General features: G+C 42.3%; 1 protein-coding gene across 15 annotated transcripts in view; it reads left to right on the plus strand.

Annotated features, from left to right (window-relative positions):
- The first annotated feature begins 6,014 nt into the window (after window positions 1-6,014).
- Window positions 6,015-25,539, plus strand: part of C5H2orf42 (chromosome 5 C2orf42 homolog) — a 35,844-nt gene continuing 16,319 nt past the window's right edge. For 2 of the 15 annotated variants that reach the window (XM_060383669.1, XM_021634572.2), the window contains exons 1-8: window positions 6,587-6,726; window positions 7,340-7,402; window positions 9,561-9,747; window positions 11,628-11,876; window positions 13,810-14,644; window positions 17,532-17,642; window positions 20,960-21,064; window positions 24,641-24,745. In XM_060383669.1, coding sequence (XP_060239652.1) covers window positions 13,822-14,644; window positions 17,532-17,642; window positions 20,960-21,064; window positions 24,641-24,745 — 1,144 coding nt within the window. In that variant the 5' untranslated portion in view covers window positions 6,587-6,726; window positions 7,340-7,402; window positions 9,561-9,747; window positions 11,628-11,876; window positions 13,810-13,821. Of the gene's footprint in view, window positions 6,109-6,362; window positions 6,465-6,586; window positions 6,727-7,339; window positions 7,403-9,560; window positions 9,748-10,595; window positions 10,739-11,627; window positions 11,877-13,809; window positions 14,645-17,531; window positions 17,643-20,959; window positions 21,065-24,640; window positions 24,746-25,539 lie in introns of those variants that run through there. The other 13 variants (XM_021634570.2, XM_060383668.1, XM_060383673.1 and 10 more) reach the window with 13 other exon arrangements.

Consider the following 25,539-nt stretch of genomic DNA (forward strand, 5'->3'; position numbering starts at 1 on the left):
GGTAAGAAAATGAAGGTTTTTAAAAGTGAACTTCTTTGCAATATGCATTCAGGTTTTACCTTCTGGTACTGTAAAGAACTGGAGTGACTCTCAGTGGGTCACGGAACCAGTATTCTTTATCCTGACTGTTTGGATATTAAAATTCCTTTATGTTTTCTATGACCTGTGGGGTCTTTTTGCAGTAATTATTGTGTGTTAAGATTTTTTTTTTCTGGTGTACTCATGTTAACCCTCACTCAGGTGTTTCTTAAGAGTTCATTCACCGTATCCCAGAAGCCATGGTCTGTGTTGAGTTCCAGAAGCTCTGCACTCTGCAGACTTGGCTAACTGTGAAGCCAGAGTTTAATCTCCCTGTTGAAAATGAGACGCAACAGTCTAAGTTTTCTTCTCTTATCCCTGTGTTCACCTTCCTTTTATATTCGTACTAGAGTCCCCATCATTTTCAGAGGACTAGATAGCATCTACAGAGGGCATAGATAGACTTAATAAGGGCTACACCTCCTGCTGAGATTATAGTTGAATTAGAGAAACAAAATGTTTATAGGAAATTTTAAAAAGCAAACCTTTTAAATGAGTGATGATTTCTTTTTTGTCTGTTCTGTTTTGTTTTGTTTTGTTTTGTTTTGTTTTTGAGACAGGGTTTTTCTGTGTAGTCTTGTCTGTTTTTGATTTCATTTGTGAACCAGGCCAGCCCCGAACTCAGCAGAGATCCGCCTGCCCCTACTTCCCCAAGTGTTGGGATTACAGATGTCCGCCACCGTGCTCAGTTTGAGTGATTATTTCTAAACACTTTCATTTATTGGTCTAGGGAACCTGCCTTAGCAGGTAAAGGTGATTGCCACCAAGCCTGAAGACCTGAGTGTGATTCCCGTAACGCACTTGGGTAGAAGTAGAGAACTAGCCCTCAGCAAGTTGTCTTATTACCTCAGCATGTGTGCAGCCTCCCTCCATGGCCACATATACAAATAAATGCTTACAACTGTTGTTAATAATGTGCATCAAAAATGTGTGTGTTTGTGGGTACAGGTGCCCAAGGATTCCAGAAGAGAGGGCGTTGGATCCCTGGAGCTACAGGTGGCTGGGAGCTGCTTGACGTAGGTGCTAGGATCTGAACTGTTCAAGAACGTTACACGCTCTTAACCACCGAGCCTTCTTTCTAACCTCTCTTTTCTGTTTTTGTTCACTTTGTTTTGAGATAGGGTCTTACTGTGTAGCTCTGGCTTGCTTGGAACTCAGAGATCTACCTACCTCTGCTTCTGAGTGCTGGGATTAAAGGACTGTTTTAGTCACTGTTCTATTGCTATAAAGAGACACCATGACCAAGGCAACTTACAAAATGAAACATTTAATTGGAGCTTACTTACAAAGGATTAAATTCATTATTGCCATGGCCAAGAGTGTGGTGGCAGGCAGGCAGGTTGTCATGATGCTGGGACAGTAGCTGAGAGGGAAAAGGCCTGGCATGGGCTTTTGAACCTCAAAGCCCATTCTAAAAGTCACACTACCCATAAGGCCACACCTATTCCTAACATTTCACTAATGAAACCAAACAACCAAATATGTGAGTCTATAGGAGCCAGTTTCATTCAAACTGACACAGAGAGCTATTCCAGTCACTGTAGTCTGAATGTTATTTTTAGGGTTTGACAACCATCTTCCAAAACTTTGAGTTTTCAGTCTTAATGAAATGAAGGCATTGTAGCTGAACAGGATTTTTTTCCTTTACTTTGAGACCTTAGTCATGTGACTGTATGGTAAAGGAGGTCTGCTTTTTAGCCAGGTATAGTAATAGATGCCTGTAATGACAGCACTCAAGAATTTGAGGCAGGAGAATGACCACGAATTCTAGATCTGGCCTCCATGGGCACTTGCACATATGTATGCATAGCCACATAGACATGCACATAATTAAACTCTTTGGTTTGTTGTTGTTGCTGTTTTTATTTTTATTATTAAGTTAAGTGTGTGTGTGTATGAGGTGGTACTTTTTCAGGGTAAAGAGATGGCTCAGTGGTTAAGAGCATTGGCTCCTCTTACAAGGGAGCATTCATATGGTGACTTGCAACCATTTATAGCTCCTGTTTCAGGGAATTCAACACCTTCTTTTTGACCTCTGCAGGGCATACACATGGTGTGTAGACATACGTGCTGTGAAAACACCGTACCATAAAATTTGGGGGTGGGGTAGAAAGATGTGTTTTAGAAAGAAGCTCGGCGTGGCGATGCACATATGTAATCCCCGTACTCAAGAAGCTGAGACAGGAGGATCAGAGCATTTGAGTCTCTTCAGATTTTTTTTTTTTTTTAAAGAACTATTTTAAAGAAGTTTGTTTGTCCAGGCAAAGTGATGCATACCTGTAATCCCAGAACTCTGGTGGTCTAAAAAGCAAGCCTAGAAGAGCCAAGGCTACACAGAAAAACTCTTATTTTGAAATTAAAAAAAAAAAGGTCAGAAAGGAATTACGGCATTGTTCTTATACTTGCAGTATACTTCCTATATACTTTTACTAGAAAAACATCTGTGGGTTTCTCAAAAAGTAGAGCAGTGCCCTTCAGCCCTCATGTAGATCTGTAGATCTCCATGTCCTGTCCTCTACAGTCCTGAGGATCAAAGGCAGGTATAAGGTCTTATCAGCTGAGCTGCATCCCAGCCCTGTGGCATGTGTTTGTTGGGCTTTTCTCCAAGGACCTTGTAGGTAGGTTTTGCTGTGCTGCCATACTTTTATTAGTTTATCTTTCCACAAGTACTCTTCACTACCATCTGTTTACTCCTATTTGAAAGTTGACTTAACTTGAGCAGGTACTAGCAGGAATATGAAAGGGAGGTGCTGCCATAGCTCCAAGAATTGAAGCTTACTGGGGTTGCAAGAAAATGAAGAAAAGACAGATACAGATGCACAGAAAAGCTGGTTGTTTAGTGGACTGGACTAATGGAGAAATCTTAGTACCCCAGCAGCTCAGGGTGTTTATTATATGCAGTTGAACAGAAAGGCAGGATTTGTGGTTTACAGGGAGGGTCAAGGAGACAGGTTTAGGTAACCTCAGTAGTAGTCTCTTTACGGGAGCAATCTTCAAGCTGTACATATGGGAGTGGGGATCTAACGATGTACATTTTCTGCACACGCTGTCACCATTTGCACTCAGATCCCCAAGGAAGGCTTTGCCATCCCTCTGAGCTTCACCTGGATTGGGAGACAGCTTTGCCATTCTTCCGTGGATCTGTGGTGGAGCCCTTGACATAACCATGTCTACAACTCACGCACACTCAGGGCCTCCTCCACCCCCTTCAAGTGAGGGAATTTCTTCAGATTTCATAACTCCTTCCTTTCTTGGTACAGTAATAAATTATTCTTTTGAGACAGGGTCTCTCTCTATAGTCCTGACTGTCCTGGAACTTACTTTGTAGACCAGGCTTTCCTCAAACTCGGTGATCTGCCTGTCTCTGTTTCAAGTGCTGGGATTAAAGGTATGTACCACCACAACACGCTTTCAGTAATGAATTCTTAAAGAAGCCCAGTGCAGATGGAGGATATGGAGAGGTGGCTCAGCAGTTAGAAGAACTTGCTGTTCTTGATTTGGTTTCCAGCACCCACATGGTAATATACAGCAATCTGTTGACTCCTGTTCCGGGGGATCTGATTGGCCGCTGCAGGCCCTACAATCATGTGCACTAGTACATGCAGGCAAACACACCCATATAAAGTAAAATGTTAATCCTAAAAACAAAAGGGGCTGGAGGCTAATGCTCAAGGGTAGGAGGCCTTGTTTAGCATGCTTGGTACCCTGAGTTCACTCCTTAGCAATGGTTGGAGGAGGTTAACCCTCAGTCCCCACAGGACTTTACCTGCTTGGAAAGAGTTTTGTTAGTCCTAACCTCCCTGGGCTCCCTCATCTACTGCAAAAAGGACTCCAGCTCCTGTCTTCCAATTTGATTCCTAAAATGTGTAGCTGCAGCCCAGGGACTGACTTCACACCACCTCTCTCTGCTCTTCCAGCCCTCACACATTGGTCTGGGCTACATTTAACTGTTTTAAATGACACATAGGAAGTAACTGAAAGTACAACAAGCCTTGTAATGTCTGTGATAGTTTAGCTTTTACCCAGCATCATAGAATCCCATCTCTTTTCTCCCATAAACCCTTTAGTGTCACACTGACCTATTTATGAATGAACAGTTTATTATCAGGTGGGAGACAAGAGATCCAAAGGGAAATGTTGGGGCTGGAGAGATGGCTCAGCTTTTAAGAGTTCTTGCTTTCAAGCACCCACCTCACAACCATCTGTAATTCTAGTTCCAGAGGATCTGATGCCCTCTTTGTCATCCACAAGCACCAGGTATGTATGTGCAGGCAAAACACCCATCTACATTTTTAAAAATTATTTTAATTTTAAGAGAAATGACAAAAGGTTTGTTAACTAATAAAGGTTGGAACAAAGTAAACATTGGCTATTGACTAATGGGGAGACAATAGTCAAAGATGTAGTAGGTGTACAGAAAGCAACTACTATGTGTAGACACAGCAGGGACAGAAGGAAAAAGGGTAAAGGAAAACACAGCCACAGCTGAGCTCCTAACCCTTTGGAGGAGCCCAGTTAACACAAGAAAAGTAATATGCTGCTCCGAGAGCAAACTAGAGGTGAAGAAGCATTCCACCAGGTAGGAGGCAGCTGGGGCTGCCAGATACCACAGAGACATACAGTATTTTATGTCAGTTGGAAATAGATGCTGGCTGGTTCAGCCAGGCCTTTCAAGAAATCTGCAGAGGGGAGAGCATGGTGTGGGGATGGATGCAGCTAGCTGGTTCTGACAGGGAGGTGAGAATCACAGGGTCGTTCATGAACCATGGTGCATTGAAAATGAAAAAGAAACTACCCGGAAAGAAAATGTCTGCCTGTGTCTCTATTGACAGCCTGAAATTGAATATAACAAAGGAGAAACACTTCCCAATGCCAGGCAGAGAAATGTGGGTTGGGGTTCTCTGGTCACCACTTGAGCCAGTTGCTAGAAACTAGCCATAGAAAAGCCATGTTTTTGTTAAAAGGTGATCATCCAGATGATCCAAGTATAAACATTAATGTTTTTAAATGAAACAACAAAAATTGTGGAGAGGGGGAATGTCTCTTTAACTCCTTACAGTTTCTGAAACAATATTGGAAAAACTGATCGCAGAAAAGATCACTTCTTCAACCGAAAAGAGTAAAATTTGGCCAGAGTAAATCGGTTTTCCTACAGAGCCACCACCAGTAAGTGGCCAGGCTAGAGAAATTTCCAACACACAGGCCTCAACAAAAGCAGTATTCAGGAAATAAAAATTACTGAAGAACTTATCCTGTATGATTCCGAAGAATGATTGGGTGATAGTGGCACACTGCTTTAATCCCAGCACTTACGAGACAGTGACAGGCGGATCTCTGAGTTCGAGGCCAGCCTGGTTTACAAATCGACAGCCAGGGTTACACGGAGAAGCCCTGTTTTTTGTTTGTTTGTTTGTTTGTTTGTTTTTGTTGTTTGTTTTGTTTTTATCTAAAACAACAAAAACCCGACTCTAAAGAACGAATATACAGAAAGTTGTTTCGGCTCATTCCAAGGAGTAAGTGTTCAAATAATAATGTGCAAGTGCCAAAGGAGAAAAAGAACCGTACAAATGAAAGAATTTGTAGCAAAGTCGAAAAAGGAAAGAACCGTACAAATGAAAGAACTTGTAGCAAAGTCGAAAATCAGTTGCTTCTGCTAATGGAGTAACTCAGGCGAGCTTTGCTTCCATTTCCAGTACAACTGTGTTTCAGTACTGAGTTGTTCCGGCTCGAAGTATTCGCGACTCTTGGAAAGCCCTGTATTTTCTGTACCGCTAGGTCAAGCTAGGGAGACCTGTGCAGCTTCCACCCCTGGATTATGTTGGAAAGACGGCGCTCTCCTCTGAAAACACTACAAATCCCGTCATGCCACTCCAAGGAGGGTGGGCGGGCCCTTGGCCCACGTGGGCCGCTCTGACCAATAACTACTGTCGTTACAGCGAACAGTTTGGCCGCGTTTGTAAAAGGCCGCGGCAAGGAAAGAGACGCGGCGAGGGTGGTCGCCCGCGAGAAGTCCCTGAAGATGTGAGGGAGGTAAGGGGGCCGTTGTGGGTAAGGCCCGGCGGCGGCGGCGGGGCACGGCTTGGGGCGGGAATCGAGGTGGAGAACATGTTCCTGGATCTGCGTAGCGGAGTGGTGACACTTCTGCTGCTCGCTCAATTGATACCGGAAGTGAGTCACGCGGTGGGTGCCAGGAGGCGGGTCGCATGGGAAGTGCGTTTTGCAGCTGTCCGTTCCCGGAAGCTGTGCTTAGGCGCGCTCTCCTAAATAACACAGTGGGACTGTGGCCCGGACTCTGGTCTGACAGCAGCCAGGTTGATTCCACACTCAGTAAAGGCCTGCGGGCTGTGGCGCTTAGCTCCAACCCGACAGTTTCATTCCTAAAATGGGTAAATAGCATCTCCACAGGATCCCTTGAATGAATGCGCGTACTCGAGTATTTTCTTCTCACCCGGGGCGCTCTTCACGTGCCCAAAACAGCGTCCCCACACCAACCAGCTCTGCGGCTAGGTGGAACCAGGGCGAAACCTACCGCGTCCCGGGTTCCCTCTTCCAGCGCCAGGCGCTGTTCATCCTCTTGCTGAGGAGAGACGACCATCCGGAGACCCTTCAGGTTTCCATCGCAGCTCCTTCACAAGTCGCGTTCCTTGTGTATCCTTTTAAGCCAGTCGCAAGCCAGTGGTGGCGCTGCCTGTCGTCCCTGCACTCGGGAGGCAGAGGCCAGAGAATCTCAAGTTATGGGACAGCAAGGCTACTTAGCATACCCTGTCTCAATAAAGCAAAACAAGCTGGGCGTGGTGGCCAGTTCCTTAATTCCAGAACGCTAGAGGCAGAGACTGGTGGTGCTCTTGAGTTTTAAGCTAGCCTGGTATATTCCAGGACAGCCCGGGCTATACAGAGACACCCTGTCTCAAGAAAGAGGAAGAAAGAAGTCTGTAATGAGTTGGTAGTAGTACATGTTTTCAAATGCAAACAGTAAAAAAGAAATGTAAATTTCCTTTCTCAGGTCTCAAGTCACTCACTGCTGGGGGAATAGAGAGCTATACTGTGTCCTTAAACCTTTTTTAAAAAAGATACCCCCCTTAATTTATTTTCAAAACCAAGAATAGCATACACAAAGCACTACACTTTCTTCATTCCCAATATATGTTGATACTTACTAGTTGCTAGTTCACAGATCTCACTTGCTTTTAGTGGCTTGACAGTAGCATATTACTTGGTTACACTGCTCAGTTCTTTACCAAGTCCTTTTCCTATTCTGCAGTCATGAAATCTCACAGGGGGATCTCTGTGATCTGGATGCTAGCCTGGTCTACATGAGTTCAAGGTCAGTCCAGTTGTACATAGTGAGACCCTATCTCAAAAAAAAAAGGGGGGGTGGAGTTTGGAAAGATGACACAATGGCCAAGTATCTTAGAAATGAAATTGCTAAGGCAAAGTATTTATTGCATAGATACTTTATTTACATCTTTTCTAATAGTCTTGTGAGATATATGCCCAATAACAATGTAACAATGAATAGTTCACATTCCGTTAATAAGCAATAACTTATCTCTTATATTCTTTACTGAAATTTTACTTTGTTTTGTAGTGCTAGGGATTAAACTCCCAAATTTAAGCATATTGGCAAGTACTCTACCTCTGAGTGTCATTTATAGTTCTGACTGCTGAGATTAAAGGCACTTTTTCTTAAAAGATTTGTTTTTATTTCATGTGTCTGAATGTTTGTTTGCATATATGTCTGTTCATCACTTGGGTGCCTCCTGAGACCAGAAAAGTGAATTGGACCTCTGGAGCTAAAGTTACAGGTGGTTGCGCATAGCTGTGTAGGTGCTGGGAATTGAAACCAGGTCCTCTGCTAGAGCAACAAGTGCTCTTAACCACTGAACCATCTCCAGAGCTCCCTCTCTCTTTACCACTTTAGCATTTGAATTTCATTCTACCTCTCTTTTTTAAAGATAGTAATCGTTTTACTGAAATGCTATACATATAAAATTGACCTTTTAAAAATTACAGCTGAAGAGATCTTATAAATCTGCAGAGTTGAAAAATTTTCATGGAGTTGTGTAATATCTTTCATCACCCCAGAAGAAACCTTACAACCATCATTACTAAATTCCTCCTCTGTCCAGCCTTGCGCCACTAGTCTTTCTGTCTTTACATATTTTCTTGTTCTGGATGTTTCATTTAAATGGAATCATACAATGTGTGGGTTTCTATAGCTATTTCTATAGCTCCTTTCATATGGAGTACTATTTTAAGTGCTTAGTCATGAGAAATCTTGCTCAACATAAGTATTCAGTAAAGATTTGCAAATAAAACCACATTAAGGTACCATATGATCCCCACTACAGTCATGGCTTTAATCAAGAAGTAGAAATCTTACGTTGCCTGTGGGCGTATACAGGGTACAGCCCCTTTGGAAAACAGTTTTTCAGGTTCTGAAAATGTTAGATGTACAGAGGAGATAGCCGAGTTTACTGTGATTTGAACATTACGCAATGTTTACATGTATTGAAGTATATGGCCCAGCATTGTGGTCCATACCTATAGTCCTAGCTATCACTTAGGAGGCTGAGGCCCTGCCTGGGCTACATAAGCTTCAGGTCACAGAGTAAAACCTTATCTTAAAAAAAGAAATAGTATGTGGTACCCACTAAATACATACATGGGGCAGGGCTCTTACTCTGAACCAAATCAAGGGTCTTATGCATGTTGAGTCAGTTCTGTACAACTTAGCTGTACTGTCACCAGCCTGGGATAAGTTTATGTGAAAGCATTTGTCTACACAAATACTTGTCCCGATGATCTCAGTACTATGTATTGTAGCCAAAAACTTGGGAATAAGCCAAGTGTCTGTTGGCTGATCAGTGGATAAATAAAACGTGACTTACCAATACATTGAAATACTGCACTAAAAAAAATAAATAAGATTTTACAGGGATTAGAAAAATGGTTCAGCAGTTAAAAGTGCTTGCTCCTCTTCAGAGGAGCAGAGTTAGATTACCACTACCCATATCAGGCAGCTTTTCAACTGTCTGTAACTCCAGCTCTAGGGGATCCTATACCTTCTTCTGGTCTCCATGGGCACTGGTATTCACATGTGCATATACAGAAAGATATATAAATAAATATTTGAAAACATTTTAAATAACTGAGTGTAGTAGCTCATTCATTTAAGAATTTAGTCCCAGCCATCAGGAAGCAAAGGCAGGTGGATCTCATTAGTTCCAGGCCAGTCTGGTCTACACAGTGAGTTTCAGGCCAGCCAGGGCTCCATGGTGAGATCCTGTCCCAGAAACAAAACCAAAAGGCATTGTGTTTATTTTCAAGCTAATACGAATATTCGTGTATATTTGTGTTTGTAAGTTTATTTGTCCATTATTTTTATGCATAGATGGCAGTGCATTATACATTCTGATTTGCACCTAGATATTTTTTTCAAGAATTACAAACAGTTGCCTTTTTTTCTCTTAATAAAAAAGCATTAAGGGGCAGAGAAGATGGTTCTTATGGTGAAGTTCCTGCCTTACAAGCATGAGGACCTAAGTTCTGATCCTCAGAACCCACATACAGAGCCAAACACAGCATTGCATACCTGTAATCCCAGTGCTTGAGCGCCTGAGACAAGAGGATCCCTGGCTTTGCTTTCCTACCAGTCCATACAAATTGGTGAGTTCTAGACTCAGTGAGAGACCCTGACCCAAAACCTAAGGTGTAAAGCCAGAGAGATGGATCGGTGGTAAAGAACACCTATTGATCTTGTAGAGAACCAGAGTTCAGTTCCCAGGACCCATATAGTGGCTCACAACCATCTAAAATTTCGCAGGCACTAGGCATGCTTATAGTGCACATACATACATGCAGACAAGACATTCATATACATAAATCTAAAAAAAAAAAAAATTGATCAGGTGTGGTGGCACAGGTCTTTAATCCCAGCACTCAGGAGACAAAAGCAGGCACATCTCTATGACTCCAGGCTAGCCTGGTCTATTTATTGAGCTCCAGGACAGCCAGGGCTTCAGATAGAGACCCTGTCTCAAAAGAAAAAAGTGTAAAGCAATTGAGGACACCCATTGTCAAGCTCTGGCATCCTTTTTGGACCTTCTTTTATATAAAACACAGAAGTATTAAGAGTCCAGTATAGGGTTGTAGAGGTGGCTCAGTGTATATGAGTCTTCCAGAGGAGCTGGGTTCAATTCCCAGCACCCACATGGCAGTTCACAACTGTCTGTAACTACAGGAAATAAAAATAAATAAATCGGTGAAGGAGAAGAAAAAGAAAAGTTCTCACTACCCTACAGGCTTTGAGACAAGCCCCTATGTTTAAAAAAAAAAAAGAGTAAAGTGTAGAAGTATATTCTTATAATCCAGGCCAGCTAGGGCTATGTATTTTGTCTCAAAAAAGAAAAAATAGTGTAATAGTGTTATAAATATGGAACTTAAGAGTCTGAGGAAGTAGGTTAGTGAGTGGAGCAATTGCCTAGCGTTCACAAAGCTCTGATTTGTTTCCTCAGCACTGCATAAACTGAGCATCATGGCGCATACCTGTAATCTCAGCAGTTGGAAGTAGATGCTGGAAGATAGAGGTTTAGAGTCATCATAGGCAACATGAGAGTTTGAAACCAGCCTGGGATAATGAGACAGTGTCTCAAAAAAGGTAGTGGTGGGGAGGGGGAGTGCCTTATAATCCTAATACTCCAGAGTTGGGGGCAGGAAGATAAGCTTAGGTCATCCTAGGACATCAAGGGGGAGGAGTGGAGAAATGGCACAGCAGTTAAGAGCACTTACTGCTTTTATTCAGAGGCCCCAGGTTTAGTTCCTATATGGTTGCTCACAACAGTCCATAACTCCAGTTCTAAGGGACCTGGTGCCTTCTTCTGACTTCCATAGGCACCAGGGATGCAACTGGTGCAGGGATATACAGGAAGGCCACATAAGCACCCATATATGTAAAAATGAAATTTAAGCTATTCAGTGAAAGTCAGGTGGTAGTGGCACATACCTGTAATCTCAGCACTTGAGAGGCAGAGGCAGGTGGATCTCTTTGAGTTCAAAGAAAGCCTGGACTACAGAGTGAGTTCTAGAACAGCCAGGCATACACAGAAAAGCTCTGTCTTGAAAATAAAACAAATGAATTTTTTTTCAATGAAAAAAAAAAAAAAAAAAAAGACACTAAAAAAAAAATTATGTATTACCATTAGGGAAGGGGAGTGTTTGACAAATTCTATACTGTGGCTTGTGCTCCAGTCAACCCTGTATAAAAACATTACTGTTGCTTTATTATTTTCTTGTTGAAAGTATAAAAGGTTAAATTTCTATAGCAATATCTCTCAAATATTTCTCAAATGTTGTCAAAAATTTAGATATAGACCCCACAGGGGCTGTTGCTTATGTTGCTGTTCTGGCGCTGAGGACTGGCCCCAGGACTTCATGTGGGCTAAGCATGCGCTCTGCTACTGAGCTATCCCAGCCCCTATTCTGCCTGTTTCTAAGTAGAAAGATCTATCTTTGTCGTATAACAACTGTCTTCTCTTGTTTTGCTTTAGGCTGCCAAGATCTCTACCTACAGGAGCTGGAATCTGACTGGAACCCTGAGCAGGAGCTTTGCCAGGGAAAATGGAATGTCCGCATTGTTACATCAAAGTTCAGCCTTCAGATAGGCCAAGTGGCATATCTCACTGCAAATGAGCATGCCTGTCTTTGTGCTGTATGAGCCTCACAAACTAATGAAACACACGTTAGGTCTTATGGACACAAGTTCCACTGTTCTCCAGGTGCCCTGGCAGCTAGTACAGGTAGGACTGGGAGGAATTGGACTGGGCTTCAGGGGACCAGTAGAAGTGAAGTAACTCATCTTTCTTGTTCTCTGGTTTTATCTTGTCTTTTCTTTTTCTTCTTCCTCTTCCTCTTCCTCTTCCTCTTCCTCTTCCTCTTCTTCTTCTTCTTCTTCTTCTTTTTTTTTTTTTCGAGATAGGTTTTCTCTGTTTAACTTTGGCTGTCCTTGTAGATAGACCAGGCTGGCCTCAAACTCACAGAGATCCACCTGCCTCTTAGTCTTTTCTTTTTGAGACAGGTTCTCATATTGTCCAGGTTGTCCTTGAACTTTTTTGTACTTGAGGATGACACTGAATTCATGTTCCTCACTGCTGCCCCAGTACTGCTTTTCCCCTTGCAGTATCCAGGCACAGTTGCACAGTGCGCTGGACTGGAGGGAGTGAAACTTAGCCTGGGTGAGTGGGTTAGGCAGGATCTCAGTAGGTATGAGCCCAGGAGAAACCTTGGGGAGTGGATAGGGGTTTTCGGGAAGTGTACATTATTGACTGGGACCTGAGGTACTGGGAATACCTCATTTGCATGAAGAATTTCAGTTGTTTGCTGGGCTTGTTTTTTGAGAGGAAGTTTAACCTGAAACCTGGCCACCACGCTGCATGACTACTTCAAGGTGGGAATCATAAGGTTTACATGCACTGGCACGTGCAGGCCTAGAACAGGGAAGAAATAATTCTACTCCTGCCGGTCTCAGAATGAGATTTTTCAGAATTTGGTCATGCGTTGACCTCACTCTTGCTACAGACTGGCTCCCCAGTTACCTGGCTTTCCTGGCCCCACACTCTTGTCTTTACCTCCTGAATGTTGGGTTTACAGGCATGTACCACCATCTCCAGTTTATGTGATGCTGAAGCAACACTCTAGTCCTAACAATTGAGAGCCTAAGACAGAAGGATCTGTGAAAATTTAAGACTACCCTAGGCTCCTGTTTTAGTTAGGGTTACTGTTGCTGCAGAAAAAATGCCATGACCAAAAAGCAAATTGGGAGGAAAGTGTTTATTTGGCTTACACTTGCATATTACTGTTCATCATTGAAGAAATTCAGGTCAGGAAACTCAAATAGGGTAGGAACCTGGAAGCAGGAGCTGATGCAGAGACCATGGAGGGATGCTGCTTACCGGCTTGCTGCACATGGCTTGCTCAGCCTGCTCTCAGAACCCTGGACCATCAGCCCAGGGATGGCACCACCCACAATGGGCTGAGCTTTCCCCATCAATCACTAATTAAGAGAATGCCTTACTAAAAATTTAATTAAAAAAAAAAGAAAGAAAGAAAATGCCTTATAGCCATGTCTTAGTTGAGGATTTATTGCTGTGAAGAGACATCTGACCATGGCCAATCTTCTGAAAGACAACATTTAATTGGGGCTGGCTTCCAGTTTCAAAAGTTTAGTCCATTGTCATAATGCAAAGCATAGTGGTGTGCTGGCAGACGTTGTGCTGGAGAAAGAGCTGAGAGTTCTGCATCTTGATCCAAAGGCAGCCAGAAGGAGACTGACAACACTGGGCGGAGCTTGAGCATATATATGAAACCTCATAGCCGGCCTCCACAGTGATACACTTCCTCCAACAAGGCCACCTCCCAATAGTACCACTCCCTGTAGCCAAGCATTCAAACAGGAGTCTATGGGGTCCATTCTTATTCAAACCACCACAAGCTACATCTTATGAAGGCATTCTCAATTAAGGTTTCCTCTTATCAGGTAACTCTAGCTTGTGTCAAGTTAATATAAAACTAGCCAATACAGCACCATTTTTACAATCCAATTTGAGCTACAAAGTGAGACCCTATTTCAAAAATAAATAAATAAATGAAAATCCCTCCATCTCCTTTTCTCTCTTTCTCTCAGTGTTAATTCTGTGAGACTGTATTCTCCTGCTGATGGTCTTTTCTTTCTAGGGGCTGTGAACAATGGAACCAAACTCTCAAAGGACTAAAGTCCCAGCTTTCTTATCTGATTTGGGGAAGGCCACATTGAGGGGAATCAGGAAGTGTCCCCGATGTGGGACATACAATGGAACCCGTGGGTTGAGCTGTAAGAACAAGACATGTGGAACCATATTTCGCTATGGCGCTCGGAAGCAGCCTAGCATTGAAGCTGTCAAAATCATCACAGGCTCTGAGCTACAGGTCTACTCTGTGCGGCAAAGAGACCGGGGTCCTGACTACCGATGCTTTGTGGAGCTAGGTGTTTCAGAGACGACAATCCAGACAGTAGATGGGACAATCATTACTCAACTTAGCTCTGGTCGGTGTTATGTCCCCTCATGTTTGAAAGCTGCCACTCAAGGCATCGTGGAAAACCAGTGTCAGCACATCAAGCTAGCAGTGAACTGCCAGGCAGAGGCCACCCCTCTGACCCTGAAGAGTTCAGTTCTGAATGCTATGCAGGCATCCCCAGAAACCAAACAGACCATCTGGCAGTTGGCCACAGAACCTACGGGTCCCCTTGTACAGAGAGTCACTAAAAACATCATGGTAGTGAAATGCAAGGTGAGCCAAAAGCACAGCTTGGGCTATTTGCACACGTCCTTCATGCAGAAAATCAGTTCAAGAAGCTTGCCGGAGCGCCGCTTCTTCTGCTCCTGCCAGACTCTGAAGTCACACAAGTCCAACGTCCCCAAGGCTGAGGCAGCACCAAGGTGCATCCACTTCTTTGCTTGCCTCTGTGCCTTTGCCAGTGATGAGACATTGGCTCAGGAATTCTCGGACTTCCTAAATTTTGATGCCAGCGGTACGTGGGAAGATTGACAGTTACTTCGGTTCTAAAGTGACAGTGAAGGCATTCCACTGATGCATTTGGAAACTGTCCTGATATCCTTAGATTCAGGTGCTAGATAGTACAGATGAAAAGCACTGTCTTTTTGTTTTGTTTTGTTTTTTAACTGTGTGTGTGTCTGTGTGTGTAGGTATGTATGTACATTGGCACACATGTACCTCACACATACCTCAGGAGAACTAGGTGGTGTCAGTTATAAATCTACAAGGGCTCCACAGATTGAACCATGGCAAGTGCTTCTACCTATTGAGCCATCTCACTAGTGCATCTTAAAAAACAAAAAAACATAGTGTTAGATGGATGGTGGTGGCACGTACCTTTAATCCCTGCACTTGGGAGGCAGAGATCAGTGGATCTCTGAGTTTGAGACTAGCCTGGTCTACAGAGTGAGTTCCAGATCAGCCAGGGCTACAGGGAGAAGCCCTACCTTGAAAAATCCCCTGGATGAATAGATAGGTAGGTAGGTAGGTAGGTAGGTAGGTAGGTAGATAGATAGATAGATAGATAGATAGATAGATAGATAGATAGATAGATAGATAGAGCAAGCATAGTGTTTTTCTAAAGTAACCCAGCTGGCCTCAACCTCAATTCTTTTGCTGGGATTACTGACCAGAGCCACCACTCCTGGCTAGCATTTCTGCTTTGAATTCTCAAAGCTCAGCATATGTACATAAAAGTTTGGTTAAATGGTTGAAACTAATTTTTAAGAGAGCTGAACATTTTTATTGAGACAATGGATTTAGCAAGTGTGTGTCTGTGGTCAGTATCACACACTTGAATGTGAGGTGCACACAACTATGAGCATACAAGCAGAGGCCAGGGGAAGACATCACTGTGTTAACACTTTAAGAGAGAGTCTCTCAACCAAAAACTCACAAGTTCTGGTAGGCCAGCAAGTTCCCAGGGTCCACCCATTTTTGTTGCCCAGTGCTGGGTTTACAGGCACTGTAGCTATGCCAGCTTTTTATGTGAGTGCCAGGGCCTTGTGCTTGCATACCAAATGCACTTACCCACTTCACTGTCTCTCCAGCCCATAGTTAGATTTTTTTAATTACACAGAAAAAATATTTTATTATAACTTTTTTTAAATCTCCAAAAATGAAGATACCTTGCTCAAAATACCTTTATCTTTTTTGTTATTGACCTATTTTTAACTGGCGTTAATTTATTGGTTGATTTAAAGTGTGTGTGTGTGTGTGTGTGTGTGTGTGCGTGCATGCTTCAGTGTGTATCTGTGCACCATCTATGTGCAGAAGCCTGCAGGAAGGGCATCAGATTTGCTGGAACTGGAGTTGTAGCTGGGTATGAGCTGCCATGCTGGTGCAGAGAGCCAAATCCATACCTTTGCAAAAGCAACCAGTGTTCTTCAGAACTCTGTCGTTGAAGTGTTTTTATCTTTTTTGGTTTTTTAAATTTACTTTTGTATAGGTGTGTGTGTATTCATGTCAGCTATCAGTCCTTGACTTTATCCTCCCACCCTACCTAAGGACTGAACCCAGAGCTTTGCACTTGCTAGGCAAGTGCTCTACCACCGAGCTAAATCCGCACCCCCTCACCTTCCCTTTTCTTGAGGTAGGGTCTCTCATGCACTTACTCCAAGCTAACTGGCCTGTAAGTTCGCAGGGGATTCTCTGCCTTCCATCTTACACTAAGAGTGATGATATTGCAGACGTGCTACCATGTGAATGTTAATGCTTAACTTTTCTGTTGTTTGTTTTGTTTTTCAGGACAGGGTTTCTCTGTGTAGCCCTGGCTATCCTAGGCTCATTTTCTAGGCCAGGCTGGCCTCAAACTCACAGAGATCTGCCTGCCTCTGCCTCCTATGTGGCCTGTGCCAGCACACCCAGCCTATGTTTAACTTTTTACATTGGCCTTCTTTTAAACTTTTTAAAATTATTTTATGTGTTTTGCCTGCATGTACACATGTATCTGGTAATCGGCAGAAGCCAGAAGACTATATTGGAGCACTTTTAATTGGAGTTACAGATAGTTTTGAGCTGCCATGTAGATGGTAGGAATCAAACCCAGGTCCTTCGAAAGAACAGACAGTGCTGTTAACCACTAAGCCATCTCCCTAGTTCCATCTGACTTTTTTCTTAAAAATTTGTTTTTATTTTATGTGTATGAGTAGTGCCCATGTGAATGTATGAACACCGAATGTGTGCCTGCTGCCCATGGAGACCAGAAGAAGGCATTGGATCCTCTTGAGCTAGTTATAAGTGGTTTTGAGCTAGCATGTAGGTGCTAGGAACCAAACTTGGTTCCTCTGCAGAGCAACAAGTGCTCTAAAATGCCAAATCATCTCTCCACTTTCATGTCTGAATTTTTACATGGGTTTTGGAAGAAGTGTGTATCTGTGTGTGGGTATCAGGTAAGGGCCAGAGGCATGAGGTACTTCCTATAGGAGCTGAAGAACAAGTAGTCACGAGTCACCCAGTGTAGATGCTGGGGACTGAATTCAGTTTTCTTCTGTCAGAGCAGCAAGTGCTTTGAACCACTGATCCCATTACTCCAACACTATTGTTTTTTAACTTGGGTATGTGGGGTTTTTTTTTGTTTGTTTGTTTGTTTGTTTGTTTGTTTTGTGTGTGTGTAGATGCTAGAGGTAGAACCCAGAGCCTTACATGCATTCTAGGCAAGCTCGAAAGCCACTTCCCTATTTCTAAATAGAGCAAAATGTTTGAACTCCCAGTTCTTTCAAGTACCTTATTTAAATCAAGCAACTAATCTATCTTTTGTTTTTTTTTTCTGGAATCAGATTTTTATAGATCTTTTCCTTTAGTTAGGGGCCCATTCTTACTCTTCAATAGTAGTGGTAATTCAGAAACCTTTCTTTTTTAAGGTCTTAAAGAGATAATTGTGCCTCAGTTAGGCTGCCACTCAGAATCATCTGTCTCAGCTTGTGAGTCTGCTGCTTCTAAGCCACGGAAGAGGAAGAAGGATGAAATGTCTGGTGAGACAGTTTCACTTATTTCTTTGGTGTTTAGAGATTGTCTTTTGTCTTTTGCTGAGTTTGAGGAATTGTGAGAAAGGACTTTTATTTTTATTAAGATTATTTACTATGTATACTGCGTTCTGCCTGCATTTGTGCCTGCAGGCCAGAAGAGGGTACCAGATCTCATAGATGATTACGAGCCACCATGTGGTTACTGGAAATTGAGCAAAGGACCTTTGGAAGAGCAGGTAGTGCTCTTAACCTCTGAGCCATCTCTCCAGCCTGAGAAAGGACCCTTCTTGAATTTTTTATATATATATAATTTTATTTTATTATTTTTTTTTTAAATAAGTCCAAGGTTGGTGGACCAAGGTTGGTACACCCCAGAAACAGAGGCAAGTTTGAGGCTAGCCTTGTCTACCTAAAAAATTCTAAGCCAGCCAGGGCTACATAATAAATCCATGTATCAAAAACAAAATAAAGCTGGGTAGTAGTGGCACATGCCTTTAATCCCAACACTTGTGAGGCAGTGACAGGCAGATCTCTGTGAACTGGAGGTCTGCCTGGTCTACAGAATGAGTTCCAGGAGAGCCAGGACTACACAGAGAAACCCTGTCTCAAACAAAAGAAAACCTATTGTGTATTGGGGATGTAGTTCATTGGCAGAGTACATGCTTAGCATGTACAACAGCATGTACAACATCCCCAGCACCAAACAACTTATAATAATGGTTAGTGCCTTCCCTCTCTAATTTAGGAATAGAGTTTGTTTGAGGGTTTTTTTTTAAGGTTTATTTATTATTTATTTATACAGTATTCTACCTGCATGTAACACTAAAAAAAAAAAAAAGAAGAAGAAGGAAATGCTGTCAATTACTCACATGCATTGGAGTGAAAATTTTAAAATACCCTCGGAGGGAAGAATCAAGATAGCTAGACTCAAAACAAAATTAAAATATTACCTAATTCATACAAGTAGACCTAGCTGTGAACTCAGTAACAAACAGTGTTGTTATCAACATTTTAAAAATTCAAAATTAGAACATAATACTTTTGGCACCAAATTAGTAAAGTTTTTGTTTTGTTTTAATGATAAGCAGGTAGAATCTGGGCTCTGAAGCATGGCTAATATAGATTGTCATACACACTTTGAAAAGTACCTCTCAGTGAGCAAGGGAGATGGCTTAGCCAGTAAAGGCACTTGCTTTGTAAGTCTGATGACTTGAGTTCAATCACCAGAACCCACTTACAGGTTGGAAGGAGAGAACTGACTCCATAAAATTGTCCTCTAAGTTTCAAACACACACATACACACACACACACACACACACACACACACATACACACATACAAATATTAATTTGTAGTTCTCAAATGCTCCTTCTATAAGCATTTGAAGGATGCTTATAGAAGCATCCTTCTAAAAGTGGGTCAGGTGGTCATGTACAAGGATTTTTGGAGTAGGGGTCAACAAGGTGGCTCATCAGGTAATAGGTCTGGCTGTATAAACACATTAGTTTGAATTCCTGGCACCTAGATAAAAACTGGGCATGTCTGTGGTGCCTGTAAGGCATTGGGAGGTGGACACCGGTGGATCCTGGTAGTCTGCTGACAAGTTAACCCAGCCAAAACGTAGAGCTTCAGGTACAGTGAGAGACCCTGTCTCGGGGAAGCAATACAGTAAGCTCCCCAAAATACTGTTCTGGCTACCACATTCTCCCACACAATTGTGCTCACCCCACCACCACCTCATACATACACCAAACAGTAAATAAACTGGCTGTAGTGATATATGCAAGTAAACCCAACACTTGGAGGTGGAGACTGGAGGATCAAGATTCAAGGTCATCCTTAGCTATACAGCAAGATTGAGGCCATCTCAGGCTACCATGTCTGAAAATCAAAAGCAAAAATTCCAATAAATAAATATTGTAAAATATTCATAGAGAAGAAGATGGACGAGAACTTACCAGAAAGCATGTTGGTTACACAGAGGTAAAAACAGGGTTAGATCCTTCTTTTCACTTCTGTTTTCAGTCCCAATCTCTCATAAACAGCAGAAGTTAAAATTCTGTGGTTAAAGGTTAATACCGGTTCCTCTAGAAACTATAAAGTTGTATTGGATATTAGCAGACTGTTTATGTTTCAGATACTTTAAAAATTACCATCAAATCAGTTTTTATAATTTTATAGAATTAAAAATTACTTTTAAAATTATTTTATGTGTCTTACCTGTATGTATGGACTTGCATGTATGTATTTCATACATATTTGTGCACCATATATGTACCTAGTACCTGAAGAGGTAAGAGAGTATGGAATCCCCCAGAACTGGAGTTATAGGAGGTGTGAGCCCCCATGTGGGTGCTGGAAAATTGAACTTGGCTCCTCTGCACAAGCAGCCAGTGGTCTTAGCAGTGAAGCCATTGCTCTAGTCCCAGTCTCGCAGACTTCTTCTAAGATTATTTTTTTGTCCAGGCTGGATAGCAGAAGCCTTTACCCATTGACTTCTATGTGTGCTCTCTGGCACACCCACTTACCATATATAAAATAAATAAAAATGTCAGGAGCTGGCGAGTTGACTCAGCAGTTAAGAGCACTGGATGTTTTTCCACAGGACCCAGGTTCAGTTCCCAGCACCCACATGGTAGCCCACAACTGCCTATAACTCTAGTTCCAGGGGATCTGGCACCCTCCCACAGACACACATAAAGGCAGAAACACTAATGAACATAAGATAAAAATAAATCTTTAAAAATAAATTAAAATGTAACAAAGTTATTTTTTCTTATACGTGGGTAAAATGACCTTTAAATCCTGATCCTCCTGCCTTTACCTTCCATTTGCTCGGATTACATACCTGGCTGTAGACATGATGTTATGTTTTGTTTTTAAAGATATATTTATTTATTATTTATATAGAATCCTGCCTGCCTGTGTGCCTGCAGGCCAGAAGAGGGTACCAGATCTCATTATAGATGGTTGTGAGCCACCATGTGGTTACTGGGAATTGAACTCAGGACCTCTAGAAGAACAGCCAGTGCTCTTAACCTGTGAGCTATCTCTCCAGCTCCATCTTGTTTTGTTTTGTTTTTGTCTTGAGACAAAATCTCAGAAAGCCCAGGCCTGCCTGAGATTTAGCTTGCAGTGGAGGATGACTTTGGATGTATTCCCCTGCTTCCACTTCCTGATTGCTGGGATTACAGGCTTGTGCCACTTCTACCCTCAGTTTTGGGGCACAGGTGCTCAGTGCATGGTAGGCATATACTCCATCAGCTGAAGAGCACCCCATTCCCTAGGCATGTCTTAAGTGTTGTAACCTACTTGTGACACAGGTGCACAGGTGGACAGCACACTGATGCCGCAAGATGCAGTAAGCAGCAGTCTAAGGAAGAGTGGCCTGAAAAAGCCTGTGGTTGCTTCCTCATTGAAAAGGCAAGGTAAGTTTCCCTTCCTAGAAGGGGCTTCAGGGGTGGGAAACCATGCAGAGGTAATCAAATGCTGCGTGTTTTCCTTGCTGTGTTACTAACATAAACAACAGCAGCTGGTGGAGTCACTGTAGCTGAGGTCTCTGCTGTCCCTCAGGTTCAAATCATGCTCAAAATTCTGCTAGTTTAGACAGATGGCCCAGCTGTTAAAGAAAGTATTTGCTACTCTAACATGAGTTTGGATCCTAGGACTCTCTTTGGCAGGTCACAAATACCTGTAACTCCAGCCCCAAGGGATTTCCTATGTCTTCTGACCTTGAAAAAACACATACACACAAAAATAAAACAAATATAAGGGTAAAGAGATGGCTCAGTGGTTTATAGCACTTTCTGCTCTTTTAGAGGACCTTGATTCAATTTCTAGCACCTACTTCAAGCAGCTCACACTGTCACTAAGTATGTATACCTGGCTGGTTTTGAGCTAGTGTTCAACTCTGCAAGTAACTCCAGCTCTAGGGACTTCAGCACCCTCTCTCTGGCCTCCAAGAGCACTGAGCAGACATATGCTGCCTTTACATGGGGGCAAAACATCCATACATGTAAAAAATAAAACAAAATAAACATCTGAATTGATTATTTTGTTTGTCTGTCTGTATACACCTGTTGTTTTGCCTGCATGTATGTCTGTGCACCACATGTATTCAGTGCCCTCAAAGGCCAAAAGAGGCTATTGGGTCCCCTGAGACTGAGGTTACAGACAGCTATGAGCTGCTGTATAGGTGCCGGGAACTGAACCCAGCTCCTTTAAGAAGAGCAGCCAGTGCTCCTAACTGCTGAGCCATCATTCCAGCTCATAAAATAAATTTGAAAACTAATAAGATATGCTGCTTATATGGTGGTGTGCGCCTGCAGTCTCAGTACTCAGGAAACAGAGGCAGAAGTATAACCACAGTTGAAAGCCACTTGATCAGCTTATCAGTAAGCTGATGAGCCAGGCCAGGCAGGGCTACGTGTAAGACCATTACCTTAATGAACCAACACAAAATAATAATAAGTCTATAATTTAAAGACAGAATGGACCAGTGCTCGATAGGGGAGAGTAGAAAGGTGCTTTAAAGTTTTACTCTGGGGAATCTGGGCGGTGGGTATACAAGTTCATACCCAGTTCATACAAGTTTTATTTTTTGAGATTGGGTCTCATGATATATTCCAGTATGCTTCAAACTGCAGAGCCTACTGCCTTAGCCTGAGTGTTTGGGTTATAGGTATGCATCATCACACCCAGGTAAGCTTTGTATTTCCTACAAGTGTATAAGAATATACAATTACATCAAGAAGTTGTATATACTCATTTAAAGAAAAAACTTAAAAATTACTGAAAACAAAATGTTTAAAGCCCTAAGTTATATCTTTTTTGTTTTTGTGATCCAAATAATTGAACCAGAGTCTCAAGCATGCTAGGCACGTGCAGTGACACTGAGCCCCATGTACTCCCAGCTCTTTGTTCCTGTCCCCTTAACTTCCATCCCTTGTTACTGTATTTCTCAGTTTTTTTACTCCAGGGCCTCAATTTTACCATTTCCCTTTTATTTAATAATAAGTCTTCATTTCTTTTCCATTTCAGAATACAAACATTTATAGTTAAGTGTGAAGATAGATACCATAGCAACTTATAATGAATTATCTCCCTTTTTAAATTTTTGGTTTTTTAAGACAGGGTTTCTCTGTGTAGCCCTGGCTATACTGGAACTCGCTCTGTAGACCAGGCTAGCCTGGAACTCAGATATCCGCCTGCCTCTGCCTCCTGAGTGCTGGGTTTAAAGGGTTGTGCCACCACCACCCGGCTGTTACCTCCTTTTTTTAAATTACTATTTTTATTTAATATGAACAGGAGTTTTGCCTGTGTGTATGTCTGTGTAGCATATGCATGCCTCATCCCTACAGAGGCCAGAAGGAGCATTAGATCCCCTTGGAACTGGAGCTATAAATTGGACAATTGTAAGCTGCCATGTGGTGCTCAGAATCAAACCCAGGCCTTCAAGAGCAGCCAGTGTTTGTAACCTCTGAACCATCTCTCTAAACCCTGGTTTGGTTTCCTTTGTTTTTTGTAGCCCTTGGTTGTCCTTGAACTCAGTCTCCTCAGTGCTAGGATTAAAGGCATATACCATCACACCTGGCTGTTCAACCTATTTTTCTCAAAACCCACTGTCTAGCCATAGATGGCCCTGAACTCCTGCCCCTCCTGCCTCTACTTCCCAAATGCTGACATAAGCATACATCATCACTCCTGGCATCTGAATTAGTCTTAATAGGAAACAAATCGCTTCATTACTGAAAGAATCTGTGTTATGTATATACATACTCAGAAATGGGAGTAATTTCTAGAAGAGGGTGTAGAATTCCTTGGAACTAAAATTACAGGTGGTTGTGAGCCTCCTGATATGGGTGCTGGAATCCAAATTACAGTGCTCTGGAAGACCAGCAAGTGTTCTCAACTACCAAGTCATCCTTCCAGTTTGTGGTTAATAATCTTAAACTTATTTGGTCTTGAAGGCTTTCATTCATTTTTGTAAATGAATTTATTTTTATTTTTGAGACAGAATCTCCTTGTAACCCAGGCTGGCCTCAAACTTGCTATGTAGTCCAGGTGTGCTTGAAATTTACCATTCTCCTGCCTCTACCTCCCACATGCTAGGATGATAGGGGTGTACCATTTTTTAAGTTTGTTGTGGAGTTGGAGAGATAGCTCAGCAGTTAAGAGCACTTGGTCCTCTTGTAGAGGGCTCATGTTCAGTTCCCAGAATTCTCACTGGGTGTCTTAAAAGCACCTGTAGCTCCAGCTTCAGGGGATTCAGTGGCCTTGGTGGCCTCACAGGGCACTGCATGCACATAGTATGGATGGATGGATGGATGGACACCCATACATACACATAAATAAAAATGAACATTAAAAAGGTCTGTTATCACACTGGACATCATAAAATATACAGTTATATGTCAATTAAAAAGAAAAAGTTCTTAAACCTATTCACTTAGTTTCTTTTCTCTGTATTTAATTTTTTAATTAAATTTTTATTTTTTACATTACTTACATTTTATTCGATTTGTAGCCCAGCTGTAGCCCCCTCCCTCCCTCACCTCCTCTTGCCCTTCTCCAAGTCCACTGATAGGGGAGGTCCTCCTCCCCTTCCATCTGACTCTAGCTTATCAGGTCTCATCAGGACTAGCTGCAATGTCTTCCTCTGTGGCTTGGCAAGGCTGTTTCCCTGCCTAAGGGGTGTTGGTCAGCCATTGAGTTCATGTCAGAAACAGTCCTTTTTTTTTTTTTTTATTTTACTTTATTATTTATACAGTATTCTGCTTGCACCTCATTACAGATGGTTGTGAGCCACCATGTGGTTGCTGGGAATTGAACTCAGGACCTTTGGAAAAACATCCAGTGCTCTTAACCTCTGAGCCATCTCCCTAGCCCTGTGTTTAATTTTTATGTTTTTTTTTTCTGTATAAACTACTTGACTGTTTCAAATATCAGTTAATTATTTATTTTGAAAGAAAAGTAAATGAAAAAAGTTTTTTTTTTTTTCCTAGTCTGTGGTCAGCTGTTAGATGAGGCACAAGTGACCTTGTCCTTTCAAGATTGGCTGGCCAGTGTCACAGAGCGTATCCATCAAACCATGCACTATCAGTTTGATGGTAAGTACTGGTGGGAGTAAGAAACATCAAAGTGTGGGCAGTAGTTCTACTCTGATTTGTAGGAAAAATAAGTGAACTTGAGTTCCAAGAGCACTGAGCCAACAAGGAAGTAAAAATCAAGCTGTGTGCGGCAGTACTAAGGCTGGAGGCCTGCCCTGAGTGTGAGACTAGCCTGAGTTACAGAGAGACCTTGTTTTGTTATTTTAAAGAGTGGGGTAGAGGTATAGCTTAATGTTAGAGTGTGTGTCTTGCATACTCAAGTCTCTGGGGATCCCCAGTACTAAGAAAAAAAAAAAAAAAAAAAGCTAGACAAATGGCTTAATGGTAAAGGCACTTGCTGCCAAGCCTGACAACCTGAGTTTGAAACCCGGGACTCCTGAGGTGGAAGTTTTCTCAACCAGTTCCCACTGGTTTTCTCACTGGTTTTCTCAACTGGTTTTCTCAACCAGTTCCCACAAGTTGTCCTCTGAAGTCTACATGTACACGGTGGCACATGTCCCCTCTCCCATAAACAAGTAAGTGTCATAGAGAAACAACAAACAAGCCAGTAATTCCAGCACTGGGGAGGCAGATACAGGCGGATGGATCTCTGTGAGTTCAAGGCCAGCCTGGTATACAAAGTGAGTCCAGGACAACCAAGACTACACAGAGGAAACCCTGTCTCAAAAAAAAAAAAAAGGAAGAGGAAGGAAGAAGAAGAAGAAAAGAAGAAAGACATCAAAATTGAAAGAACTAAAGAATCATTATTAAATAATTAATTTAATCATAATTGCATAATTGGAGTTCAGGACCAA

This window comes from Meriones unguiculatus, chromosome 5 (assembly GCF_030254825.1).
Source record: "Meriones unguiculatus strain TT.TT164.6M chromosome 5, Bangor_MerUng_6.1, whole genome shotgun sequence".
NCBI lineage: Eukaryota > Metazoa > Chordata > Mammalia > Rodentia > Muridae > Meriones > Meriones unguiculatus.